This window comes from Petromyzon marinus, chromosome 7, assembly GCF_048934315.1.
Source record: "Petromyzon marinus isolate PM22_M1 ecotype Great Lakes invasive population chromosome 7, UKy_Petmar_22M1.pri1.0, whole genome shotgun sequence".
Taxonomy (NCBI): Eukaryota; Metazoa; Chordata; class Hyperoartia; order Petromyzontiformes; family Petromyzontidae; genus Petromyzon; species Petromyzon marinus.
In genome coordinates, this window is record NC_133673.1 from 12,480,917 (window position 1) to 12,506,274 (window position 25,358).

The 25,358-nt window shown below is 50.8% G+C and overlaps 1 protein-coding gene across 4 annotated transcripts in view; it reads left to right on the top strand.

The window, feature by feature from the left end:
• LOC116940105 (DENN domain-containing protein 2B-like) overlaps positions 1–25,358 on the top strand; it is a 41,259-nt gene that overhangs the window by 10,151 nt on the left and 5,750 nt on the right. For 2 of the 4 annotated variants that reach the window (XM_076065405.1, XM_076065406.1), the window contains exons 2-13: positions 929–1,010; positions 5,097–5,141; positions 7,754–7,899; positions 11,927–12,039; positions 14,372–14,441; positions 20,507–20,584; positions 20,730–20,870; positions 21,379–21,527; positions 22,056–22,233; positions 23,116–23,157; positions 23,415–23,511; positions 25,006–25,251. In XM_076065405.1, coding sequence (XP_075921520.1) covers positions 929–1,010; positions 5,097–5,141; positions 7,754–7,899; positions 11,927–12,039; positions 14,372–14,441; positions 20,507–20,584; positions 20,730–20,870; positions 21,379–21,527; positions 22,056–22,233; positions 23,116–23,157; positions 23,415–23,511; positions 25,006–25,251 — 1,387 coding nt within the window. The other 2 variants (XM_076065404.1, XM_076065407.1) reach the window with 2 other exon arrangements.

The following is a 25,358-nucleotide window of genomic DNA, read 5'->3' on the forward strand; positions in this document are numbered from 1 at the left end:
CGTGTGCACGGTTGTGCAGCGGTGGCGCAGTGGTCAGAGCACCGCACCCGTGACCCCAGTTTAATATCAGGCCACAGCTGCTCACACCACTGGGTAAGTGATATCAGAACCGGCCGTGTGCCCTCCCGTAGGTAGACTCGGCCTCGAATGAGTAAACTCGTGCACGGGAGAAGAGACCAACAAGGCCGGGCACACCATCCACTCGCCCGTAGACCGTACCAGCCTTTATTGGGGCTCGCTAACAGCACTTTTACCCGACAAGCTGTGGAGGCTGCACGCGGGGTGGGATGGGGGGGGGGGGGAATTTTTTGTCTGTGTGGAGTGCAATGTAGAGGTCCGGTTGGCAAATTCTATGCCTCCTCCATTCTTCTCTTCTGTCCGCCCGTTGCCAGGGGGTGAGAGATGCAGCCGAGCTGGCTTTTGTGTGCTCTTCAACAACGATACGCTGGGTCCTTTTGTTGCTCTCTGGGGCACATTACTTCCGTTCGAGTTGGGATGCAGGATTCATGTTTTGTGTGCGTTACAATTCTCAGCGAACAGGGGGTGGGTGGTTGAGGAGTTCGCAGTGGTCGGCGCACTGTGTTCATGAACCCCGGCTATCTGGGTTCGATTCCAGACCACAGCCGACCCGTGACATCTGAACCGGTGGATGGCTGCACACATCACACGCGCAACCTTCATTGACCGAGTTGCACTCGTCACACACTAAGCAGTGGTCAATGTGCTCAGTCACGGAGAGGCGTCTTCCATCCAGCAGTCGATTGGCTAAGGGGGCAGTGTATTATTTATTTAATTTACCAGCGACTTCGCCTGCAAGATTTTTGTTGTGTTGTTGCTTATTTTGCATTTTGTTCGTTTGTGTTACAGTACTTGTTTAGAAGTATGTCATGTTTATAAACAACAACAAAAATGTATCTTTCAAATTCAGATGAGTGTCTCAAATTTCATTCGTCGAAGCTTCAGGAGGCGGTCAAGTTACCATCCAGGCACCCAGCTCGACACATGGCGAGGTTGGTGGATGACTCTTTAGCACACACACATGTCGAACACAGACAAATATCCCCCTTGCTTTCGCCTTACACAGACTGCTGGGGCAAGTGCGTAGTTCCGCGCCGCTCTTAATATGTGCCCTCGAATAGTAGCCCGTATTCTGCAGATTATAAGTCGCACTTTTTCCCTGGTAGTTGAAAGTAAAAAAAAGGTTTGGAGCACGTCGGTTATGCCGGTTTCGAATCCATCTCCTGGCGCGGCAGTTGAAACAACGGGGCATGTTTTTTTTTTCATCTATACCCCCCACCACACACCACCGAACAGTATGGATACGTAGTACACCACGATTTCGTCGACCGGCAGGTCGTGTGCGTTGGTGTAACCTGGGGTGCGAGATGCCCTCTCCGGGGGGTGCGAGACACGGCCAGGTGTTTTTTTTAGAAGGTAAATAATCGAAACACAAATTAAGCACGGACACGCAAGTACAACTATTATTTAACACGTCGGAGGCTTTCGCGACCAATATTATTCATAAAAAAAGTTTTTGGGTTAGATCGCGTTGTTTATAAATGTGTCGTAACCCTCCACCACCCGACACGGCCAATCAGAAAAAAAAGTGTCACGTTGACAAAAGACAAATAGTTTGCTACTTTAGCCCACCGGTGTGTTGAATAAATTGTAAATGTTGTTGATTCACTCTTCAACACACTGGTGGGCTAAAGTAGTGAACTATGTGTCTTTTGTCAACGTGACCTTTTTTTTCTACTAATTGGCCGTATCGGGTGGTGGAGGGTTACGACACATTTCTAAATAACGCGATCTAATCCAAAAACGTTTATCACAACTATTATGTTACATAAAGCCCTATGCATTTATTAACGTACATTTGTAGCGATTGGGAACCATGGGGGGAGGGGGGGGGTGCAAGGCTACAGTAAAGGTTTAGAACCACTGGTGTAAAGTGTGAGTACGTGCCATACCTCTCCGAAGTCGTCTGTCCGGTCAGCATGGGATCAGTAAAGCAAAATACCCTCTAGAGCTCCCTCCTCTGGTGGAGGCCTACTGCCAGCAGTGGCGTAAGCAAGCTAGCAAACAATTGCAGGGCCGCGCCTTTCGCTTTTTAACTGAGACGAGAGGTCACGCGAACCACGCCGTGACTGACTTGGGCCGCTGTGGCGTTTGTGCGTTCGCAAATGCCAATCGATGTAATCGTGAATGAACTTTCTTTCATAGGCAACCAATTCCGATAGGCGATACTAAAAACGGTTATCGGTTTACCGGTACAACCGGTGATGTTTATCTATAGGAACCCAAGTTGAAATGTGCCTCTTTCGACGGGGTACAGGCGGTCTTAGACTTCCGAACACCCGGACTTACGAACCAGCTTCCGTGAAATAAAAACAATCTTGATTTAAAACGTGAACTCACAAATTGCAAACTGAACCTTGCGGAGGACCAGAGCAGCTCTCCTCCGCAGGTGCTTGCGCGTGGTGTGTGCGTGTGGTGTGTGCGTCTGGTGTGCGTGTGTGTGCGTGCGATAGTGTGAGTGTGTGCGTGCGATAGTGTGAGTGTGTGCGTGCGATAGTGAGTGTGTGGGACTGTGGGCAGCGGTAGTGTAGCGGGTAGCGCGCTGCGCTACGAAACCAACCAGCACTCCGAAACCGGCGACCCGAGTTCCACTCTTGCTCACGGCCAACACCGGTACCCCGTGCGGTGTGTAGTAAACATCGCCGCTGGGGGAGACAAAGGCGGCCGGCGTGGTGTTGGCCACCGACACCCTCGTGTGCCGTGCCGGCCTTCATAAGTGCTTGCTCGCTAACAGCACTTGCCCCTACAGTTTGTTAAGGCTCGAAGGGGGTCTTTGTGTGTGTATGGTTTTTGTTTTGTGCCCTGTGTGTGTGTACCATTGTGATTACTCGCTGCCCCCTTCCGACTACAAGTTCGCATTAGGACTCCAGGTAAGTGAAAATAGAACTGTGTTTTTTATTGATGTTACTTTAATTAAGGTTGTGTTTACTATACAGTATTTGGGTTCAATATTTCTTCTTAATGATGAGTTGAACAATGCTTTCCTTGTTTGAACCGTAACACATTTCATGACACTCACCGTATGGGCATTTAAAAATAGTACATTGTTGTGTTCCGACTTGTGAACAGTTCGACTTAATAACTTTTCGGAAACGAATTAGGTTCGTAAACCGAGGACTGCCCGTAATCGCGAATGAATTTCCACAGGAAACCGGTTACTGCCTTTCTGTACCGGTAGGCGATTCGGGAAAACGGTAAACCGGTTTACCGGTATAACCGGTAATGTTTAACGTCTGGCAACCCTGGTTGAAATGTACCTCTTTCGACGGAGCCATTCATCATTGCATGGTTCAATTACACACATTTGTGTTGGGCGTGGTGTCTTACGTGCAAGGTGCGTTATGTATGGTCTGTTATGTATGGTGTGGTATGTATGGTGTGTTGTTGTGTGTTATGTATGGTCTGTTATGTATGGTGTGGTATGTATGGTGTGTTATGTATGGTGTTTTGTTGTGTGTTATGTATGGTGTTATGTATGGTGTTATGTATGGTGTGTTATGTATGGTGTGTTATGTATGGTGTGTTATGTTTGGTGTGTTATGTTTGGTGTTTTGTTGTGTGTTATGTATGGTGTGTTATGTATGGTGTTTTGTTGTGTGTTATGTATGGTGTGTTATGTATGGTGTTATGTATGGTGTTTTGTTGTGTGTTATGTATGGTGTGTTATGTATGGTGTTATGTTGTGTGTTATGTATGGTGTGTTATGTATGGTGTGTTATGTAAGGTGTTTTGTTGTGTGTTTATGTATGGTGTGTTATGTATGGTGTTATGTATGGTGTTTTGTTGTGTGTTATGTATGGTGTGTTATGTATGGTGTGTTATGTATGGTGTTATGTTGTGTGTTATGTATGGTGTGTTATGTATGGTGTGTTATGTAAGGTGTTTTGTTGTGTGTTTATGTATGGTGTGTTATGTATGGTGTTATGCATGGTGTGTTATGTATGGTGTTATCTATGGTGTGTTATGTATGGTGTTATGTTGTGTGTTATGTATGGTGTGTTATGTATGGTGTTATGTATGGTGTGTTATGTATGGTGTTATGTTGTGTGTTATGTATGGTGTGTTATGTATGGTGTGTTATGTATGGTGTGTTATGTATGGTGTGTTATGTATGGTGTGTTATGTATGGTGTTATGTTGTGTGTTTATGTATGGTGTTATGTATGGTGTGTTATGTATGGTGTGTTATGTATGGTGTTATGTATGGTGTGTTATGTATGGTGTTATGTTGTGTGTTATGTATGGTGTGTTATGTATGGTGTGTTATGTATGGTGTGTTATGTATGGTGTGTTATGTATGGTGTTATGTTGTGTGTTTATGTATGGTGTTATGTTGTGTGTTTATGTATGGTGTTATGTATGGTGTGTTATGTATGGTGTGTTATGTATGGTGTTTTGTTGTGTGTTTATGTATGATGTGTTATGTATGGTGTGTTATGTATGGTGTGTTATGTATGGTGTTATGTATGGTGTGTTATGTATGGTGTGTTATGTATGGTGTTTTGTTGTGTGTTTATGTATGGTGTGTTATGTATGGTGTTATGTATGGTGTGTTATGTATGGTGTGTTATGTATGGTGTTTTGTTGTGTGTTATGTATGGTGTGGTGTGTATGGTGTAGGTCGACTCAGCCATAAATGGGGCGTCTGGTGCAGTTTGTAGACATTGCCACTCAATCCATCATTTTTTTATTGTACTCGCCAATATTGCACCTCCTATTAGCACGGTTAGCTACGTATGGTGCGAAATAAGTTCAACAACACGCATACATACAAAGCCGGCATCTGTGCACATCACGGCAGAGCGGCAACGGTACAGGGAGACAAAGGCGGCCGGGCGTGGTGCCAACCACCCACTCCCTCGTGTGCCGATGCCGGCTATTGCACTTGCCCCTACAGCCTGCTAAGCCTACACGGGTCATCTTTGTCTTTGGTGTTTTTTGTTTCTTGTTGCGTGTCTGTTCCGCTTGGCTCGCGTGGCTTACCCCCCCCCCCCCCCCCCCCCATTGGCCGTGCGGCAGATGACGTGGCTGACGTGCGTGAGGCTCACACGCTGCCAAAGACAGGTGAGAGAGAGAGCCCCCTTCTCACCTGGCCACACCTCGTTCACGCAAGGCACCCACTCAGCCCACCTCACCCACCGCGTCTCTAACCCTCAAGGAGAGAGCCTGCTGCTGCTGCTGATGCTGCTGCTGATGCTGATGACCGTCGAAGATGCTTGCGGGAAGTCTGCCCCGCGCTCTTCCGCCTCTTCTTTTCACCCAGGCAGCCTCGCCAATCGAGTGAAATAAATCGCTCGTTGTGGAGACGCGGGGGGAGGGAGGGTAGCGTCGTCTATATAGTTACATGCGCGCGTGTTTATTCTCCAGTAACTAGGCAACGTTCGAAAAAGGTTAATTGTCTTTTTTAAGAGCCACGAGAGAGTAGCGGCGCGCTGTCGTTTTAGGTCGTTATGATTCGTCCTTCAAAGTGTACTGAATGGTCTGGGTATAGCGAGGACTAGTAGAGAAAACGACTCTGCAACACCGGCAAGTACTTCTACTCACGAGCGAGGAATGAGATTTGCACCCTGAGCGAGCAATGGAACGTCGTCTCTTTGGAGGTGCGTGTCTTGTGTCATTATCTCAGTCCTGCATAATAATATACATTGCGTCTTATGTAATTGCACTCGCTCACAGCCCTCGGTTTAATCCATCGTCGGGTGCGAAGGTCTTCCCACGCCGAGGGTTGTTTGGCCATACTTCACCACTCCGCTGGTCAGTGCGGGTTTGGTAAATGATTAATTTTGTGGGTGGGCAAAAGACCGCTTCAGATATCACTCGCCACTGCTGTACGGTACTCTTGTTCAGTGCGCTAACCACTATGCCACCGCTCCTCCGCGATGTAAATCTGAGACGCTGATGAGCTTGCTATGTGTGGGGTACCAGCAGCAGATTGACAGATGGCTCTGAATGACTGCTTTTTAGCGTTTTAATAGTTAAATATGGACGATCTATACATGCTATGGTAATGCACTCTTCAGCTCTTTAAACGTACGCAATGTGCTGCGTGTTTCTTCTAGCGATTTTGTCCACGGTAAAATTAAATCTAAAACACATCTGCTGTTGACAGCAATTGCCTAAAACGTCAGCCTAATGTCTGCTGCTGCTGCTAATGAAACTGAAATGCCAAATATTTAGCCTGGAGAGCCGCACTGAGTCGTAAGCAGAGTGCGTGCGTTAAATCCACCACACGTACAAAGGGATAACGTTTGAAAGTCCGCAACAGACAGGTTAATGAACCCGCTTGCTGTGCTACCATCTCATGGCCAGCTAGCGTGCAGCCCAGCGGGTTTGGGAGTTTCACAAATCTCTTCATGATCCACCAACCCTCGCCTCCCACAGGCGTGTGTCACCGCGCCCAGTTCTGTAGACTGAGCAAGATGCGTACAGTAACGACGTCTCCGTAGTCAACCACGACTTATCCACCCTGACAGATTAAACCACCCACACCCAGTGCAACGTGCGACTGCCATTTACTTACAGACGTTCACAACCGTGGCCTTTTCGCACGGAGTAATGCTGTTTTTAGTTCCACGGACATTCACCGACCTCTAGAGCATGGCGACGACGAACCTCTTCCCCGTGCTTCAAACGATTTGCGCTTAATTTTTGTACAAGTGACGAATTGGCACGCTCTGTTTACGTGACAACCCTTACTAGTTTAACACGTAGGCTTACTAGTTGGCCGTGTCGTGTGGTGGCGGGTTTAACGACACATTTATATATTTACCCGATCTAACCCAAATACTTGCATTATTATTGCTGCTAAACTGGCTAGCGGGTAGGGCTTATTGGCATAAGGCACTACCATTGGAGTACAGTGCAAGGTATGCATACCCTTAATACTGTAATACTACATTTTTGTAACCAAACTTTGCTATGATCCTACAAACAAGGTTTAGGATAAACTACTGCGAGAATTATATGGCGTGTCAAAATAATTCTCGGAGCAGAGTTCCGGACCATTCTGGCTGAAATGAACTGCGTGAACCACGGTTCCCCAGTGAGTTGGATACGCAACGTCCTGCACAGTGTGACCTCATGACGATGACCTTGAACGGCCAGCGAACAGCAATTTTTGGAGATTAAATTCTGAGTGATTCAGCATCCATCATTCGTTGCTTTGTCTGTGGGTTGGTGAAATCCGCATACGGCCACCCACACACACCGCACTTTCACATTCATGGTTGGGGCCGGAGCAACGTTACGACGTGGTCCATGGGTTTGGTGCTCGCAGGAGCAGTCCACTTGTAGCGATCGGTGTCCGCCGCATCTTCGGTTGTTTGTGTAAGATGGGAACCTGGCAGTGTGGCGACGGGCTCGCCGATGAGCCGTGTGTTGCGGCAGCAAGGCAGTTTGGTGGTGGTGGTGGTGGTGGACTCCCTAATCGGTGTGTTTGTTGGGCATGCTGCTTGAATCCCACAAGTTCGCCCTGCGCCACTTCAACATTGAAATTCGCGTCGCGCACGGAGCTTGTGCCGCGCGTTCTGGATCCCGGCCGGGGACGCGGCGATGCTATTCGGATCACCGTTGCGTCCCTCGCAATCCCGCGGCGGGGGGGAGGGGGGGGAGAGGGTGTGGATACGCCATGTGTCGCGCAACGTGATGCCGCGATTCCGTGCCTCGTGTGCGCGTAGGTAGCTCCGTGCGCCGCACCCTGGAGCTCGATCTCATAGAGTTCCAAGACCGCGAGCTCTTCCAGTACATCGTCATCGTGTCCCTGAAGGCCGGCAGGGATGGCAGCCCCGTCTCTGTCCCAGAGATCACCTACCAGTTCCCCAAGGTAAGAAGGTTCGGGTGAGGGTGCCCACGCGAGAGTCGTGTTACCGTCCGTTCCCGCGTAGAATCGCAACCGTGAATGCGTGTCGCTACTTGCTGCATACTTACGGTTAGAAATACGCAGTTGTATTTACGGGTAGACCGGTATGTGTACATGTACATCTATCCATAAACATGCCTAAACAGCGATAATGAGTAAGCGATATTTTTGTTCTATCTGTTGAGAGAACGGTGCGTGAAGGAAATATTGTCGGCCTAATTATTTTGTTATTTACATTGTCCACAACTGCGCAAATGATCGTTTTAAGTCATTTACTCCAACACGTAATTTTGCATCACACTAGGACCCCATACTGTACACAGAGGGTCCTTGCCTGTAAGATCAGGAGTTCACCAGCATTGATTCAAGCGAGTCTGACTCTACTGATGAGATATTGCGTGTTGAAACCAGTGTTTGCTTGTCTTCAAACAATGCTGCTGAAATGATCCACTCCCAGAAGGCCGTGTGGCTGATGGGTTGTGTAAGAAATATATTTTTTTATTATGTAATGAGACAGATACACGAAGGAGACATTGTTTATTTATTGTGTTATATAACCGGCCTGGTGGCTTCATGGTAAAATGAACATCTCGTATCTGTAAATTTGCGAGTTCAAATTCTGGCTGGAGTGGGGCTTGGTTAACTCAACCCATCATCCTTTCTCTGGGGTCGATAAAATAAGAACTGTTTTGTGGTTGCCCACAAGTGGTTGTCGTATGGATAGACTCGCCATAGGAACGTGGAATATCCACCGATGGCTCTGGGCTACAAAGAGATGAGCACCAATACCTCAAAGGTCATTTGAAGAAGTCAATTTGACCTTTTGTTTTATTTACAGACATTTATTGACACACATTCACTTACAAAAGCAAAGACACACACTTATTGCGAAATTTGCATTGTTATTGCCCGTGTCGGATAGCCAAAAAATGCAGAGATGGGTTTTTGTTTGTGTCTCTTACCTTTAGCTGGGTTGATGCCATGCCACCTGTCCGAAAACTTATTCGTTACCAGAGGCGGAGTCACAGGGGGGGGCTGGGGGGGCTCAGCCCCCCCTGAAATTTTAGGAAAGTTGGTAATCGGGATAACCGGATATCCGGCTGCTACAAAATGCTGCAGGCTGCCACCTTGTGCTGCCACCTTGTGTGCTGCCCTGCAGGCTGCCACCTTGTGTGCTGCCCTGCAGGCTGCCACCTTGTGCTGCCCTGCAGGCTGCCACCTTCTGCTGCCCTGCAGGCTGCTTGAGTGGCAGCCTTTCGAACGTGTCGAACTTATTAGCCACATCAGCGGCTCCGACCTATTGATAAACTCCGCATTCAAATCCAATAAAATTTGTGTCATACATTTGTGGCGCCCATTGGAAAACATTACACTGGATATCTCAGAATATTGAAGTCAGCCCCCCCCCAAAGTAAAAATTCTGGCTCCACCCCTACTCGTTACGTTAATTATCATTCGGTAAAACAACGCGTGCATTATTGTGTGGTATGCACGAAGGCTGCTTCTGTTCTCAGAGCTTGTTCTGATGGGACTGCATTGTTAATTGCATGACATATCTTCATTCTGGAATAGTTAATAATAATAATTATTCTTACAGCCCTTTTGTCCAATCACTATTTAGATGAAGACCTCCTCACCCCATACTTTGTCCGTTCACAGCGAATAATTTGGCCATACTTCACCACGCTGGTCGGTGCAGATTGGAGAATGGGTGGTGAGGGCAGGTGGTGCTCCGTACCATCATTTTCCTAAATATTTTTTGTTTGTTTATGAGGGTAGAGCTCCACCGCAGCACGTACTCCGAGTTTTTCAGTCACGGCACGACCAGGAGGTATTTCCAAATAATTCTCAAATTTCGGCCGCAAAAAAAAAGAACCAAAATGAAATATGAGGCGGATATATTTTTTTTACACGTAGACATCATGGAAGACTCTGGGCGTCATCACGCCCAGACGCGAGGCGGAACCCTCGTTTCTCTAAGCCTTGGAGGGAACCCGTAGCTTGACGGGAACACCAATTGGCCGTGCGGCGAACAACTCCCCCCGCCGGAGCAGTCGTGGGGTTGACCACGAGGAAAACTGCACCGCCTCTGCACCCAGGTCGGCAGGTCAAGGATCCACCCCTGGCCACGTGGCGGCGATCCACAAAAACAGAGAGCCGCTGCCGCATCTGCTGCGACCGTGGCTACGAGAGGCCAAGCGCGTGACGCCTCTCGCTCTGGCCACTGCGCGGAGGAAGGAAGGGCCCCTGGCACTGCGCGAGATCTCGCGGCAGGCAACCTGCGAGTGTGGCGATGTGCTCGCCACTGGGAACACGAAGAGAAGAATAAGCCACGTGGTCAATTGAAAATAATAGCCGGGAAACACATTTTATACGATTGAAGTGGGCAGTGTCCCTTTCAGGGCATGCATGATATGAGACTACACGCTCCCAATGGCTAGCGGCACGTGTATAATTAATGAATGTTTGGTGCATACGGAAATTGCTGCGCTGTCATGATTGCGACTGGTGATCAGTGGAAAAAAATTACCGACGTTGCCAAACTTTCAGCCATTTGCTTAGTTTGGTTTTGCAAACGAATGCATTTCTGGGTTCACAAGCAAATTCAGGGAAGTCTCAAGTGAGACTTGAGTTGCGGAACCGAGACTTGCTCATACTCATTTAAAACACCACTTGCATTTACATAGCATCTAAATGCGACCACGAATCTTACGACGCTGCGGAAGAAACAGTGGGAATTTTTTTTATTTTGCAGCGATGGGCACTCGGCCATAAGCAGAGCAAAAAGGAGTGGGGATTGAGCCTGGACTTGCAGAGAGGGCAGCGAGTTGACAGCACGCGGGGATGCCTGGTGGAAGGGAGTTCCAGGCGACGGGGGCGGCAGAGGAGAATGAGCGACCTTCCGGTGTGCGGAGGTTGACTGGGGGCTTTGACAGAAAGCCTTGGTTGCCGGAGCGGAGAACATGCGTGGACGGGAGCAGAGTGAAATGAGCATGAAAACCACGCATCGATTCGCCAATTAAAACGGATTCCTAAACTCACGATTCACCCATTGAGAATGGGCAGTTGGCGGTTTTACTTGTTGTAATTGATTCACGTGACCTCTGCAGCCACTAGAGGCTAATTGTATGCTAATTATATATGCTAATAATATGTGTAACTTTTAAGCAAATGTAGCTGACAAAACAACCCCAACGAATGAGACGCAGGAAAGAGGCGGCAGTCAACACGAACGATACACACAGGCAGTGCCACTGATGAAGTTGACAAGCAAATGGCATCATTATTATTATCATGAAAAAAAATATATTCTATCAGCGTGACCCTGATTCGCGACAATCCGTTTAATCGCCGAGGGAGGGTGAATGTTTGCTGGACGTGTGGCGGTGCGATCCTGCAACTTGACACCGCGGGGTGAGCAAGATGGTGGGCAGAAGAACATAGGGCGCGTTAAAGGCTGTGGAAGTGCGGTAACCCAGCACCACCGATTGCCTGCATTCGAAATCCAGATCAGTTGAGTGTACATGGCCCTGCGGGTGGCGTAGACACCCCCGGGAGCATGGAAGCACAGTACAACAACGGATTTTTTTGCACACTGGCGCGTGGCTTGATGACCACGTAAGTCCGTAACAGACGGTCTCAACTGGTTATGTGCGGTGGTCGCCCATTCAAGAACTGTCCAGGCCACTATCCATCTTAGCTTTTGAGATTTGACGAGATCTGGGTGCATTCCTGAGTGATTTAGTCATTGGTAATTATTTTTTTAAATTAGTCTTTGCAGCATATCTGGATAAATTTAGTCGGTGTCTGCTACTGGGCTTATTGAAACACAAACCGCCGGGTTCTATGTACGTATATGTATGTTGAACTTCTTTCGCATCGTACGAAGCCAACCGTGCTAATCGGAGGCTAGCACGTTTGGCGGAGGCTCGTAGTGGTGCCGCTGTTAATGCCCGCTGTGTGTGTGTGCGCGTGCGTCTCTGCGATGCAGCCCGAGAACATGACGAAAGCCATGAGGGAGGAGGAGAAAAACCTCTGCAACGTCATCCCTCTCTTCTGCTTCCCCGACGGGCCCGACAGCTACAGCAACTCCCAGCTCAAGAGGCAAGCGAGCGCGTAGCAGGACGGTGGCGGTGGCTGAGTGGGGGTGGGGGTGGGGGGGATGACTTTGACATTCGCGGATGCCGAGCCGGAACTGCTGGGATCCTGGGTTCTGAATCCGGCTGTGTCAGCAGCCCCCAACCTTGGTTAAACCGGTTTCTCAAGTGGTCGTGCATTGATGGTCACGGCCCTGCCACCACTGAGTTACATGTCGATCAACAGACTCGCAGAGAGACCCCCGACACAAGCGGTCCTTCTTAACCTGGGGTGCACGCTGCACCCCCAGGGGGTGCGAGATGCCCTTTCTGGGGGTTGCGAGACGTGGCCAGATTTTTTCGAAATAATCGAAAACACAATTTAAGCACGTGCACGTAAGTACAGCTACTTTGTTTTTTTTATGATTGAGAACCAAAGGGGGGGGGGGTGCAAGGTTGCAATAAAGGTTAAGAATCACTGCCCTAAACTTATGTAGGCCGGGCTGTGATTAAACCGGGGTCGAGTTCAGTGAGTCGCTGGTCACAGGCGGTTACCATTGACTGCTAGCCAAAAATAATGCATCTCATTAAAATTAATAAGCCCGTTAATATGGCTCATTCCAACTTGTATTCCAACTTTAGGTTATGAAAGAGTTTAGAGTTGATTGACATGTGGACAGACTGTGCAGGGCATATATAAAATAAATTCTCCTGATGTGACTTCAGAAGGGGTTCTATGTTGCCGTCTATCCTGGGCAGATGATGCCACAGGGCAATGCACTCCCAGCCGCCAGAATTTGTGGGTAGAAATATCAGCGCATGGCAGGTTGGCGTAGCGTTAATTTATTTGGGGTGAAAAAAACTGAAATAAATACAAGCATTTAAAAGGGTAAAACCTATTACTATATCTTGTTACTGGCAAAAGAGGTCTCATAATGTAAATGCTCACCCCGAGCCCTCAATACTCTGATAGTGCGCTGTTTTTGAGTTGTACGCCTTTTGGCGTCTTCTGGTCCAACACCAGTGGAGACTAAGGGCTCTAAGAAAAGCCGTCTCGGGTGTGGACCAATCAAATTCAAGGACAGTACATATTATTATCAGAGTTGTCTCTTTTGTTTACATTTTGACTGCTTGTGTTGTGGTTATTGCAAACATGATGCCTTGAATAAAGGTGTCAGTTTTTGTGCCAGTTAAAAGGGTAAAACCTATTACTAAATACAAGTATTGTTTGCCCACTTGTCCCTCTTTCTGTTGGTCTTTCTGTTTATATTTAGTTCTATGATTATTTCTTTATGTCTGTTTGTCTGTCTGCCTCTGTGTTAGTTTGTCTTTCTGCATCTCTTTTTGGTCTGTCGGTCTGCCTGCCCCAATTGTCGCTCCGTCTCTTCGCCAGTCGAGTGTTCATCGTGTCCATCTGTCTGTCGTTTTGCATCTGGGGTGGGTCTGCCTGTACGTTGGTCTGTCAGTCCGCCTCTCTGTTGGTCTGTCGGTCGGTCTGTCTGCTTGCCTATGCTCGACTCGCCTGTCATTTTTGTTGTTCCATCGTCTGCCCATTCGTCTGCTGCCATAGCATTCACTCTGCTACTGATGTATTTACGCAGGTGTTACAGTCGCTTCTCGTTTAATGGGAAACGCGTTCTGTAACCGCTCGACTGCGTCACTGTGTACAATGCCAAGTGACAGACAGACTGGGGGGGGAGGGGGTCTATTGACAGTCTCACTCGAATTCCAAACATACACTGGAGCGACAACGCGACACAAAGCTGCTGCATTCTTAAAAAAAGCTCCCATGTTAGGCATAGTAACAAATTATAATAATAATGCCAATTGTTTGTCCTGAATAGCCTAGACGAGCCCCCCCCCCCCCCCCCCCGAGGCTTTTTCCATAAGTGTCCTGCATTGGATTGTTTGACTAAGTCGTGTGTTTGGCATGAGCAAGGACGCCATTGGTAACAAGAAACAGTAAAAAAAACAACAGAGAACCCATACACTTGGTGGGGGGAGAGGGAGGGGTGTAACATCCACAGCGTCGCACAGAATAAATTAATGAGAGTGTTTGGCAGCGTGTGGGAGGAAACCAGATCATCCAGAGAGAACCCCCACCACTCATGCGAGCGAGGCCATGACTCAACCATCACTCTCCACGCACACAGCTCCCACTCTATTCCAGGCAGCCTTCCACCTTCCATCCGGGTGCTAACCGGGTCTCCAACCGCCTTAGCTTCTGCGATATGATGCAATCGGGCACATTCGTGGTTATCGGGTAAAGCAGCAGCAGCAGCAGCGGCAGCGAGGGGTCGCTGTAAATGATTGCGCCGCGTTAACGATGCGACCATTGTTCTCTCTCTCTCGCCCCACAGCGAGACGTTCTCGTTTATGCTGACCAACATCGACGGGTCCCGCCGCTTCGGATACTGCCGTCGCTTCTTGGTAGGTGTCTCGGATGGCAAAAACCTACACGGCAACGGCCGCGCCCGTCGTTCCCCGCTAAAGTGGCGTCCATGTCACCGCAGCGCCTTTGCCCGGGCTATGTGCGCTTTGAGGCCACGTGAAGGGTAGAAGTATCGCTGGAAGGAGGTCACGGGGACACGCCCAGAACATTTTTGGTTACCACGGTTTGTTATGTACGGTGCGCGAAAGAAGTTCACCGTACGTACGTGCGTGCCTGAGTTACCTGACAGATGCACCCACGTGTGCTCGCCACCATGCAAAACCCACAGCAACAACAACCGCCATTCGCCACTAAGTGGCGGTGACGTCACCACGAGGCCTGTGCCAGGCCATGTGCGCCTTGAGGCTACGTGAAGTGTCGAACGCCTGCTGGCAGGAGGTCACGGGGCAGACCCAAGTGCCACGGGTCGATTGACTAAAATGACTGAGATGACTGGCTGATGCACCACCTGTGCCCCCTACTGTGCCAACCTGCTGTGCTTTAGCCACCCAGCGCTCCGCTCGTTGTTGTGAGCGTCGCTCCTCCGCCCTCCGTTGTTGTTGGAGGGCGACTGCCTCCAACTGCCCAGTAGCATCCTTCACGAGGCTCCTCCACAGAGGCCGATCTTGACACCGCTGGTACCATTCATCGGCAAGTCCACTCAGCTCCACGTCCTCCTGTACCACATCACTCCATCTCTTCTCTAGCCCGTGCCGCGCCCGTTTAGCCCCCTCGATCCGGCCGAACAAAAGCTGTTTCGGGCATGCGGTGGCTGGGCATGCGGGCTACATTACCCAGCCATCGCAGCCTTCCCTGCCGGAGGAGCTCACCGATGGGACCTTGCCCAGATCTTTCAAGGATTTGTGAGCTCCTCACACAATCCAGCCTGGTTAAACCCAGGATGGATCGTAGGTGGGCTAGCCTAAATGTTTCTAACCGGCGAAGATGTTCCATTAGTGGGATCCACGTTTCTCAAGCGTAGAGAAGGGAGGGAATGACTGTGGCCGAAAAGACCTGAAGCTTAGTGCGGAGCGACAGACCAGGTAGCTTCCACACAGCGTTACGCAACCGATGAAAAGATATTGCCACTCGACTGATTCGGAGTGAGACCTCTGCTGTTAAACTAAAGTCAGTCATAAGCACACTGCCCGGGTATGGGAAACTCTACACTTTCTCCACAACTGCCCCATCACCGATTGGGAGTTGTGGGGGTGGAGTGTCCGATGGTACAAAATACCCAGGCAGGTGCTTAGTTTTGGTGGGGCTGATGGTAAGGCCCCATCTCTTAGTGGCACGCTCCAGTCTCAGCAGCAGCGTCTCCAACTCCTCCTCTGAATGAGCAGCTATTACAAAATCATCGGCATACATAACGTGGTTGAGCAATAGGGAGCCATCCCCTGACCACACCCGGGCATCGATCAGCCAAATGGAGATTTCCCCGGTACAGCTATTGAAGGCTTCACGAACTACGTGTTCAAAATAGATGCTAAATATTGTGGGAGCCAGAGGACATCCCTGTCGCACCCCAAGGTGTACAGGGAATGGCTCTGACTCCCGGCCACATAGTTTTACCCAGGCCCGCTCACCATCATGAAGGTCCTTAATGATCGTGAGCAGAGGGTCAGGGACTCCAAAAGCACGAAAAACAACCCAGAGCCCAGGCCTACTGATGGTATCATAGGCCTTGACCAGGTCAATAAAGCAGAGATGTAGGGTTTGCTGGAATTCCCTACACCTCTGCTATAGCAGACGGACAGAAAATATGGCATCTGTGCAGGACCGCCCATTCCTGAAACCGCATTGGGGCCCTGAAAGCCTCTCCTCAGCGTGCCTGGCAAGGCGATGTTTAATCATCCTTGCCAGGACCTTTCCCGGCACACTGAGGAGTGAGATGCCCCTGTAGTTGTTACAGTCTGTGCCGTCCCCCTTCTTAAAGAGGGGGACCACCAGGGCATCCTTCCAATCCTGCGGAACCCGTCCAGTGGTCCAAACTGTTGTTATGATGTCATATAGGGCAGCCTGTGCACAAACGCCACCCTCCCTCAGCATTTCGCTTGGGAGATCATCTCTCAAGCGATCCGGAGTCTGGTCTCAGACTCTGGATTGCCTTCAGTACTTCCTCAACAGATGGCACCTCAGCCAGTCACTCACAGGGGGTGACTTCCTCCAATATTTGAGGCACCGCAGCCTCAGCAGGGTCATCCCCACTTTGTGCCACGATATTTTCCTGGCTGAGGGATTTCCCCTCCCCCAGGACCTCACAGAAATGCTCAGCAAATCTGCAAACCTGTTCCTGGGGGTTGGAGATTGGATCACCGTTTTATTCCCTAATGATGGTAATAGGTGTGGCACTGCAGGTTACTTTTTTGATAGAATTAAATAGAGATTTGTGATCGCGGGCCACTGAGGCAGACTCCATCTCCTCAGCAACCCGTGACCACCACCCATCCTTGCAGCGCCTCACGGCTCTCCGAACCTCCGAGCGAAGGCTGCGGTAAGCCGCCTCATTCTCTGACGTGGGATTCTGTAGCCGATGACAGTGGGCCTGTCGCTCTTTCTCAACTATCCTGAACACCTCCTCTGTCAGCCAGGGTCTCTGGGGAGGCCTGGACCGCGTACCCAAAGCAGCCATTGCAGCTGCATGAGTCACAGTCCTAAACCTCGCCCATTTACCCTCGACATCAGGAGGAGTGGGGGACGATGCCAACCCCAGCCGCAAGCGATGATGAAATTCTCGCTTGCAACTTTCATCAGATAACTGAGACCAAGCCACTTTAGGTCGGAATGGGGTCCTGGGTGTACACCCACCACCGGAGTGGAAGAATGGCAGGCGCATCTTACAGATGACTAGTGAATGGTCAGAGGGCAGATCAGCTCCATGGTAGGTCCTGGTGTCAAGGACATGGGCTCGCATCCGCTGGTCCATCACTATGTAGTCCAGCAGATGTTCTTGCTTGGATCCGGCATGCATCCATGATGTTGTGTGGATGCGCCGATGCCGGAACAGCGTGTTGATAATTACAAGCCCATGGTCTGTATAAAAATCTAGCAGCCTCTTACCCTTATTGAGCTGATCTGGCCCATGCCCTCCAATCACTCCAGACCAGGTGCCAGCATCATGACCAACTCGGGCATTGAGTTCACCCAACAAGATAACTCTCTCCCGAGGGGCCACTTTAGCCAGCACCTGTGACAGGTCATAGAAGTCATCTGACTCATCGGCTTTGCCTGCATCCCTTCACGGATGTTCGTCTTCGGTGGGGGCATAAGTAACCACAACCACCACTCCTCGCCTCCGGTTGATGGGAAGATGAGCCCAAAGTAGCCTGGGGCTTACAGCTTCCCACACCTCACCGCCATGCTCCCACGCCCCCTTCAAAACCCACAAACACGTGCACACACGTACACACGCACACTACTACTCCTATCGTGACAAGGGGTCGTGCAGACAGGCGTTTCTCAACTCCAGTCCTCAGGACACCCCCTCCTCGCCAGTAACTGCTGATTTTTTTTAAATTCACTTTCCTCGATCATGGACTGAGGTCACGATCGAAAAGGGCTTTTTTTTTTCAATCCCAAGATCTGAGACGAGTGCTGAGCAGGGTAACCCCCCGCCCCCCTTCCCTCCCGCATTAACCTGCATAGTTGCTCGTGCATGGGACAATTTGTTTGTGCCGACTTACACAAGGCAGCAAACTGTGTGTTGTGTTTCCTGGGAACAGAGGTTTGGAGAAACGAGAAAGAGGCCGTGGTTAGCTGTTTTCTATCGCCGATTCGTGGTAGATTTTTTTTTTAACCCTGTAAAATGTTTACTCCGATATTGCATCTATTTTGTGCGTTTATATTTGGCGTTTGTAATTTTTTGTGTTTTTTTGCAAGTGTTTTACAGTGCTGCCTCTGTCGTGGTTGCTGTTGTGTTTGCTCTGCGATTGTAGCATAGGGCTGCTTAGAAACAGAGACTCGAAGTCTCAATGGGTATCTCATGCGGTGAAAAACACATTCTCCGTACTAAAATATGAGCGGTGTGATGCTCATTTGGCGCTGCCTTGTCCCCTGCCCTTACGCTGCATAAATGTACGTGGCGATGTATGAACATGTACTGCTGCGCATCCTGTCGATTTCTGAATGTTTGTGTACACGTGGCATTACGTCTCTCTTATCTGTGTGTTGCTTTACACCCTGGACATTGGTAAACGAGATGTTCCATCCGAGGGGATTATCCAGGTAAATTTGTTTTACATATATATTCTTGAATGTGTACCAGCACTGCCCAGGCATTTGCATAGGATACACATCTGGGTTGGAGGGTGGGTGAGGGGGGGGGACGTGGTGTCAGCACGACGCGGTGACGTTACCGCGCGCCAGATAACCGGCCAGCCAGCTAAATTTTTCCAAATATAGCATCATGATTGGGTGAAGGGACAGACGGGTGCAATAGTGAGATGGTGACGATAAGACACACGCACACACACCGGGTTTAAAGGGGCCCAGGGAGTCGGCCACAGAATCACGACGCATTACAGAAACAAGAGAGACTGACAGGAGCCGTATCAACACTGTATCCTGTCTATCATACCACCGTTTAAGGAACCAAACTGTCTCTTGTTCTTTACGTGTATATATATTTTTTAAACCCGATAAAAAGAGTTGTTCCTCATTGCCGAAGACATTTTCGGGCTGACAACTAGAAATTACTTCTCTTTTCCTTGGGTGTTGCTGCCGTTGGGTGTTGCTGCCGTTGGGTGTTGCTGCCGTTGGGTGTTGCTGCCGTTGGGTGTTGCTGCTGTTGGGGGTATGCAGCGCTGCTGCTGGGAATGAGAATAATGCTCGTGAGAAAGCGCTGCTGCGTTTGGCCACCCCCATTGTTTCGGAGATTCGTTTTCGGCTGGCGGCAGGTGGATGAATTTAACGGGGGGGGGGGTTAGGGGTAGAATGATCCTCTCCCCACGCTACTCGGTGATTTTCGCTGAATGGTCATAATTACAGGGTCGCAGTTCGATTCATGAGTTAATTATCTTGTTGCACGAAGGTGAACGGTGGCGCCTCTCCTGGCTGGAGGGGTCACGTGTGACCTCTTTACGTGCCACGTACGTGAATACAAAAGTAGAGTTTCTTACGCGGTTCAACGCACGTTATCGCGACCTTTAAGAATTGCCATTAATCAGTGAGCCCATGAATCGTTACACCCCTACTCGTTAACATGCGGTAGATTGTATATGGAAGTGTGCGCCTGTAGTTCACGCTTGACATGATGATAATATTACGTTAACAGTTAAGATCTATGTCACTTTCGCCACTCTGACCCACCGTACCCGTCATCCACACCTGTGTGGCTTTTCTGTCCAGCTTGTAAAAGTTTGAAATGTGCTTGGCGCAGTAGCACAGCGTTCTGGATCATGCAACGTGCGTAATTAATTGGTTCTCGCGCGCACGATTGGATGCACCTATCACGAGCGTAAGAGTTTTGAGTTGAATTGTTGGATCGACGCGTTCATTTGGCCGAACGACTGCGGTCCAGCTGCAGCTCCGTCCTGTACGCGGCCTCCCTCTCTCTGCGGTGTCATCACAAGTGTCCGTTGTTGAGGTGACCGGTTGGCTCGGAGGTCGTAGCACTGACCTGCCACCACTGCGAACCCTGGTTCAAATCCAGACACCAGCCTGTGATTTAAAGCTGTTTCTCAAGGCGTAGGGAGTTGAAGGTCTTAGACGGGCCGCCAATGACCGCACACAAAGACAAACGCAATAAAAAATATGCTTTAAATTTGCTTCTGTTTTTAATTTAGTCAAATTCCATCTTTCAGGTTTAAAATATGAGTTTGGCTGTCGAAGATTAATACTCTTTGTCGCAGGGCGAGTGAGAACGAACTGCCCTCTGCTGTGTGGACCAGAGGTCACTTGAAGAGATATCAGTGGCAGCTCTGTGATATCCGGTTCCATGGGCCGTTCTCTAACAAGAAGGGTTCCACTGCTCTGACATTTCTCTGATGGCACAATTGGGATAAATTTGAGAGAGAAAAGGTCCAAAAAGTGAAAAGTATCGCTGCTGTTGTTGTTGTTGTTTCAGCCAGAAGGAAAGGAGGACCGGTCGTCAGAGGTTTACTGCATCATCAGCCGACTTGGCTGCTTCGAGCTCTTCTCCACGGTACGCCCGCAAGACGCTTTCCTCGCGCGCCACTTGTCTCGCGTGCCTTGCCGCTCTGGCAAAGCGGCTCGCTTTCCCTGCATCTCCTGATACCCTCCCCTCCCGCCCCCCTCCTTCCCCTCCCGCCCCCCAACCCCTTGTGAAGATTTTGGAGGAGGTGGAGACGAGGAGGAAGATCTCGTTGGCCATGGTGTACCCGTTTGTGCGGGCCCTTAAGGACGCGCCCTTCCCGGCACCGGGGAAAACCGTCAAAGTGCAGAGTTTCATTCCGGGTCGCGGCACGGAGGTGAGTTTCCACCCCCCCCTCGCCCCCCCCCCCCGCCCCCCCATCCCTCCCTCCCACCAAGGGGCATCGACATTGTTAAATAAACTTTCAACGAGTGTGAAACGCTGTCGCTCCCCCCCCCCCACCCCCGTGTGTATGAGGAAAAGGCTGCGCCACCCTCCTCTTAATTGTACTCCGTTGCGCATTTTGTCCGGCCCCCTCTCCAAACATGGCTGGGCGGCTGGGCTTGTGTACACAGCAGTACACTTATGGGGAGCTGACACACGTAGCGCCTCTTAAGTGGCTGTTGGCGAGCGCATCGGTCGATCGGCGAACGGTGAAGTTACAGTTATGGGTGCTCGCCGAACGGACGAACTTCGAAAAAATACCGCTAAGTATTTAGAAGTCGGGAGTGGAGATGAGCATTCATCATGGAGGGGGGTGCAGGGGGGCCCATCCCCCATAGAGCCCCCCCCGACACTCCGGGTTTGTTTCGGACGCAATCGCTCACCCGCTCGCTGTCGCGCAGACGATCAAGCTGACCCGGCCTCTGGACTCGCGGCTGGAGCACGTGGAGCTGGGCACGCTCTTCTCCAGCCTCTCCGTCGAGCAGGTGGTGCAGGTGTTCGTGTCGCTGCTGCTCGAGCGCAGAGTCATCCTCGTGGCCCAGGAGCTCAGGTGAGACGGGGCGAGCGGTGTGTCAACGCAAGAGCGGCACCCCCCCCCCCTCCCCCCCCGCGTACGCCGCTGTTGGGACCGCGAAGTTAACCGCGAGCGAGTTTCTCCGTTCCCACGCCGTTTGCCCTTTCTATCGACGGCGAGAAATGGGGGAATTCGGTTGCGTGGAAAATAGCAATCGGGAGGTTCTTGAGCAGCTTTGGCAAGAGAGAAATCATCGACGGCAGTACGCATGGCGTGGTTTACAGAGGGGAGGATTGGGGTTGCCGCCATCGAGAGACAGGATGTGGTGGGGGGGGTTTCAATTTATAAAGAAGTCTGAGTCGTGGACGACAAAAGAAAAATGCGTTTATTACACGTTTCAGTTGATTGATTTAATCGACCATTCATCCCAACTATCGAATGAACCATTCTCTGGCTATTGGGTCCCGCAAAAAAAAAAAAAACAACAAGATTCTTACGGTTCCCCGTGCTTCCCCAGATGTCGACGTTGTTGTTGTTGTTGTTTTGTTGTTGTTGTTGTTGTAGCCAGCTGTCGCGGTGCATCCACGCGGTGGTGGCGCTGCTCTACCCATTCTCGTGGCAGCACACCTACATCCCCGTGCTGCCGCCCTCCCTCATCGACACCGTGTGCTCCCCCACGCCGTTCATCATGGGCCTGCAGAGCAGCTCGCTCGGCCTGCTCGATGGGCAGCCCATGGAGGAGGTGAGGGCACACGCCTCGCCTCGCTCTACTCTCCTCCACACCCTCTCCTACCTCTCCCCTCTCGCCTCACTCTTCTCCCATCCACACGCTCTTCCTATCTCTCCCCCTCATCTCATCCAACTGCATTCCCCCGCTCATCTCGATTTCCCTCCACGCGCTCTCTTGTCATCGCTCGTCTCTCTCGACTCCCCTCTACGCACACTCTCCTACCTCTGCTCTGTCCTCTCCATTCTCGTGAGATCTCCAAAGCTGAGCCTGGATAGTGACTGGCTAGTGCCTGTGCGGTGCTACATCATCAGCAGAGGGCAACGCAGCAAATTATTTCATTGTACTGTACTCTAATCTAACTTCTATGCTCCCTGACTTGACCAGCGTGGTGAAGTATGGTCAAACAACACCCCCCCCCCCGTCCGTGACAACAGGGCGTTTTTTTGATAATTGGGTGCAATTGTGAACAATCGCTATATCAGACAGTAGTACATTTAATCGGCAGAATCATCGCTTCACTGCAGCTCAAAGACTCGGTCCTACAGGGCTTGCGGTGACGTTAGGAGATGTCCATGTGTGAGCTCGGCATTTGAAGGCCTGAAGACCAGAACCAGTAATTCCGCCGACAGTATTCAGCGTAGGCAGCTCCATATGCAGGCAGCAGAGAGTGAAGTGAGCTTCTGTCCAGGGAGCACGTTCTGGCAATTGTGCGGGCGAGCGCGTGACCTGGCAGGGTTGTGCACAACCGGCGCAGCACCGTGCATTCGTGGGGAGGCCTTCATCCGGCAGTGGATTGCGAAAGGGATTTTGATGTTTTTGTTTTGATATTCAACCCATTCAAATGTTTTTAAAGTGTCCTTGGTAGCTGAGTCGTGCGCCATTGCTCTCTTTCAGGTTCTGTTGGTGGATTTGTGTAAAAAAAAATTTCTCAAAAAGGTAATGAGAATGAATGAACACGCGCACGTGCCACTCGGACACATCACTCACACACGCGTGTCACTCGCACGTCACTCACACACGCGTCACTCACAGACACGTTGCTCACACTCCCGTCACTTGCACACGTGTCACACACACACACACACACGTGTTACCCGTGCGCACACACACACACACACACGTGTTACCCATGCGCACACACACACACACACGTGTTACCCGTGCACACGTGAGTCCCTCTCCTCTGTTCCCAGGTGGGCGACGAGTTCACGCTGCTGCCGCACAAGCTCCAGACGCCGCTCGTGGAGGAGCTCAGGAGGTGCTTCGAGCGCTACGAGCGGAGCGGCGACTGTGAGTCAGAACCCTAAAGTTAGCCCGTGGCCAGGATTGACACGTTGACTTTTAAGAAAAATGTAAGTGCGCTTGGACAGGACACGTGCCTGGAAGGGGGATGACGACCCAGGGTCGAGACTAACGACAGAGCGGCTGTCAAAGGAGTGAACACGCCCAAGACGACGTCCGTCACGACAAAAGCGTGCGCGCAGAAGTGGCGTCTGCGCGCATGCGTAGGAGCGAGATGGATTATTACATCACGTGACGGTGTGGCAGCATTGTTGGCTTAGGTCGGGGGTCTTTATGCAGCTGCGGGTAGATCGCTGATGTTGACGGTGATGGTGAAGGGTGTCAGTATCAAGTTCAACCCCTAACGCGCGCCGCACAGCGTTCGCTCGCTCTCACAGAGATCGACTCAGAGGCGCGAGTAACCACAACACAAACTAATTGTTTTTGTTTCAATCGGGGAAGGTCCGCCGAGCTCTATTAGCCCCTCTTTCAGACGCGACCTGGCCACAAATGATATAGCCCAACGAAAGTGGCCTATCATTTGGAAATCTGTCGCAGCCAAATACTCGAAGCCGGTAGGATGGCAGCCACGCGATTAGCCAGCGCGCCAACAATTGCCCAAGCTCTGTGCCCCTCTACGTATCGAGGTGTTATCGGACAATCGATGAATGTGGAGGAAAGCGGAGCGCCCGGGGTGGGGGTGCTCCGCTTGTTGCGAGGGGGCAACAATTCTTCCATGCAGACGGAAGTGGTGGCGCCCCACAATGTTTGTTTCTACTGCCTTCTCCTTTGCGAGCCCGGCGTATGGCGCCTGTACAACCAAGGGCAAGGAGTTTCTCAATGCATTTGCGGCCATGCCCAACGGTCGCCTCCACAGTGCCGGACCGCCGACGTGCGCCCACGTAAGTTAGGTCATCTCAGCTACCGGTGGTGGCGTGATGTAAGCTACCTCGCCCTGGTATACAGGAGGTCGCGGGGGCCCATCCTGACCGTGACGCCTGCTGCTGTATATTGGGAATTTGCGTGTTCTCCCTGTGCTCGCGTGGATTTTTCTCCGGTTCCTCTGGTTTTGTACTGCACATTTAGAAAGGTGCTTTTCGAGTATTTGGCTGCTGTAGTTCCCACGTGATAAGCCACTTCGTTGAGCTATCATTTGTGGCCATATCACTTCTAGAAAAGAGCTGTACAGCTCAGTGGGCCTTGCCTGGTAAAATAAAAACCGTTTTAGTTTATGCGAAAGATTGTCAACCTGAGCTGATCACGTGAATTCGACTTCCTCCTCCCAGGTGTACAGACCGCTTTAGGTTTTGACGTAGCCATGCTACATCGAAACCTAAAGCGGAGCATTTACACAACAATCTGGCAGGAATGATGCCGAGGTCCGATCAGCGTAACCCGGTCGAGGACGAGTTGAGTCAACGCGAACGAAAAGGTCGGTCGGTCGATCGATCGATCCTAACGAGACGTCGAATTTTCTCTCTACCTCCTCCTCCTGCTCCTCAGCGCCGTCGGCGTCCGCCAGCCTGAACAAGGAGGTGTCGGCCGCCTTCATCGAGCTGCACCTGCAGCTGGTGGGGCACTACCCCCACCACGTGGGCACCGAGGGTCGCCCGCAGCAGTTCGACAGTCGCCAGTTCCGCAAGGCGCTGGCGTCGCGCTCCACGCGCCACTTCCTCAAAGTCTTCGTGCAGACGCAGGCCTTCCAAGGCTTCATCCAGGAGCGCGAGCAGGGCTGCACCCCCACGCAGGGTGAGACGCGCGCAGTGAGCGCCGCGCGCCGGCTTCCACGAGCTTCGCTTGGTGGCCCAGAGAGAGCAGGGGTGTCGGGGGTGGATGTGTGGGGGGGGGGACGTGGG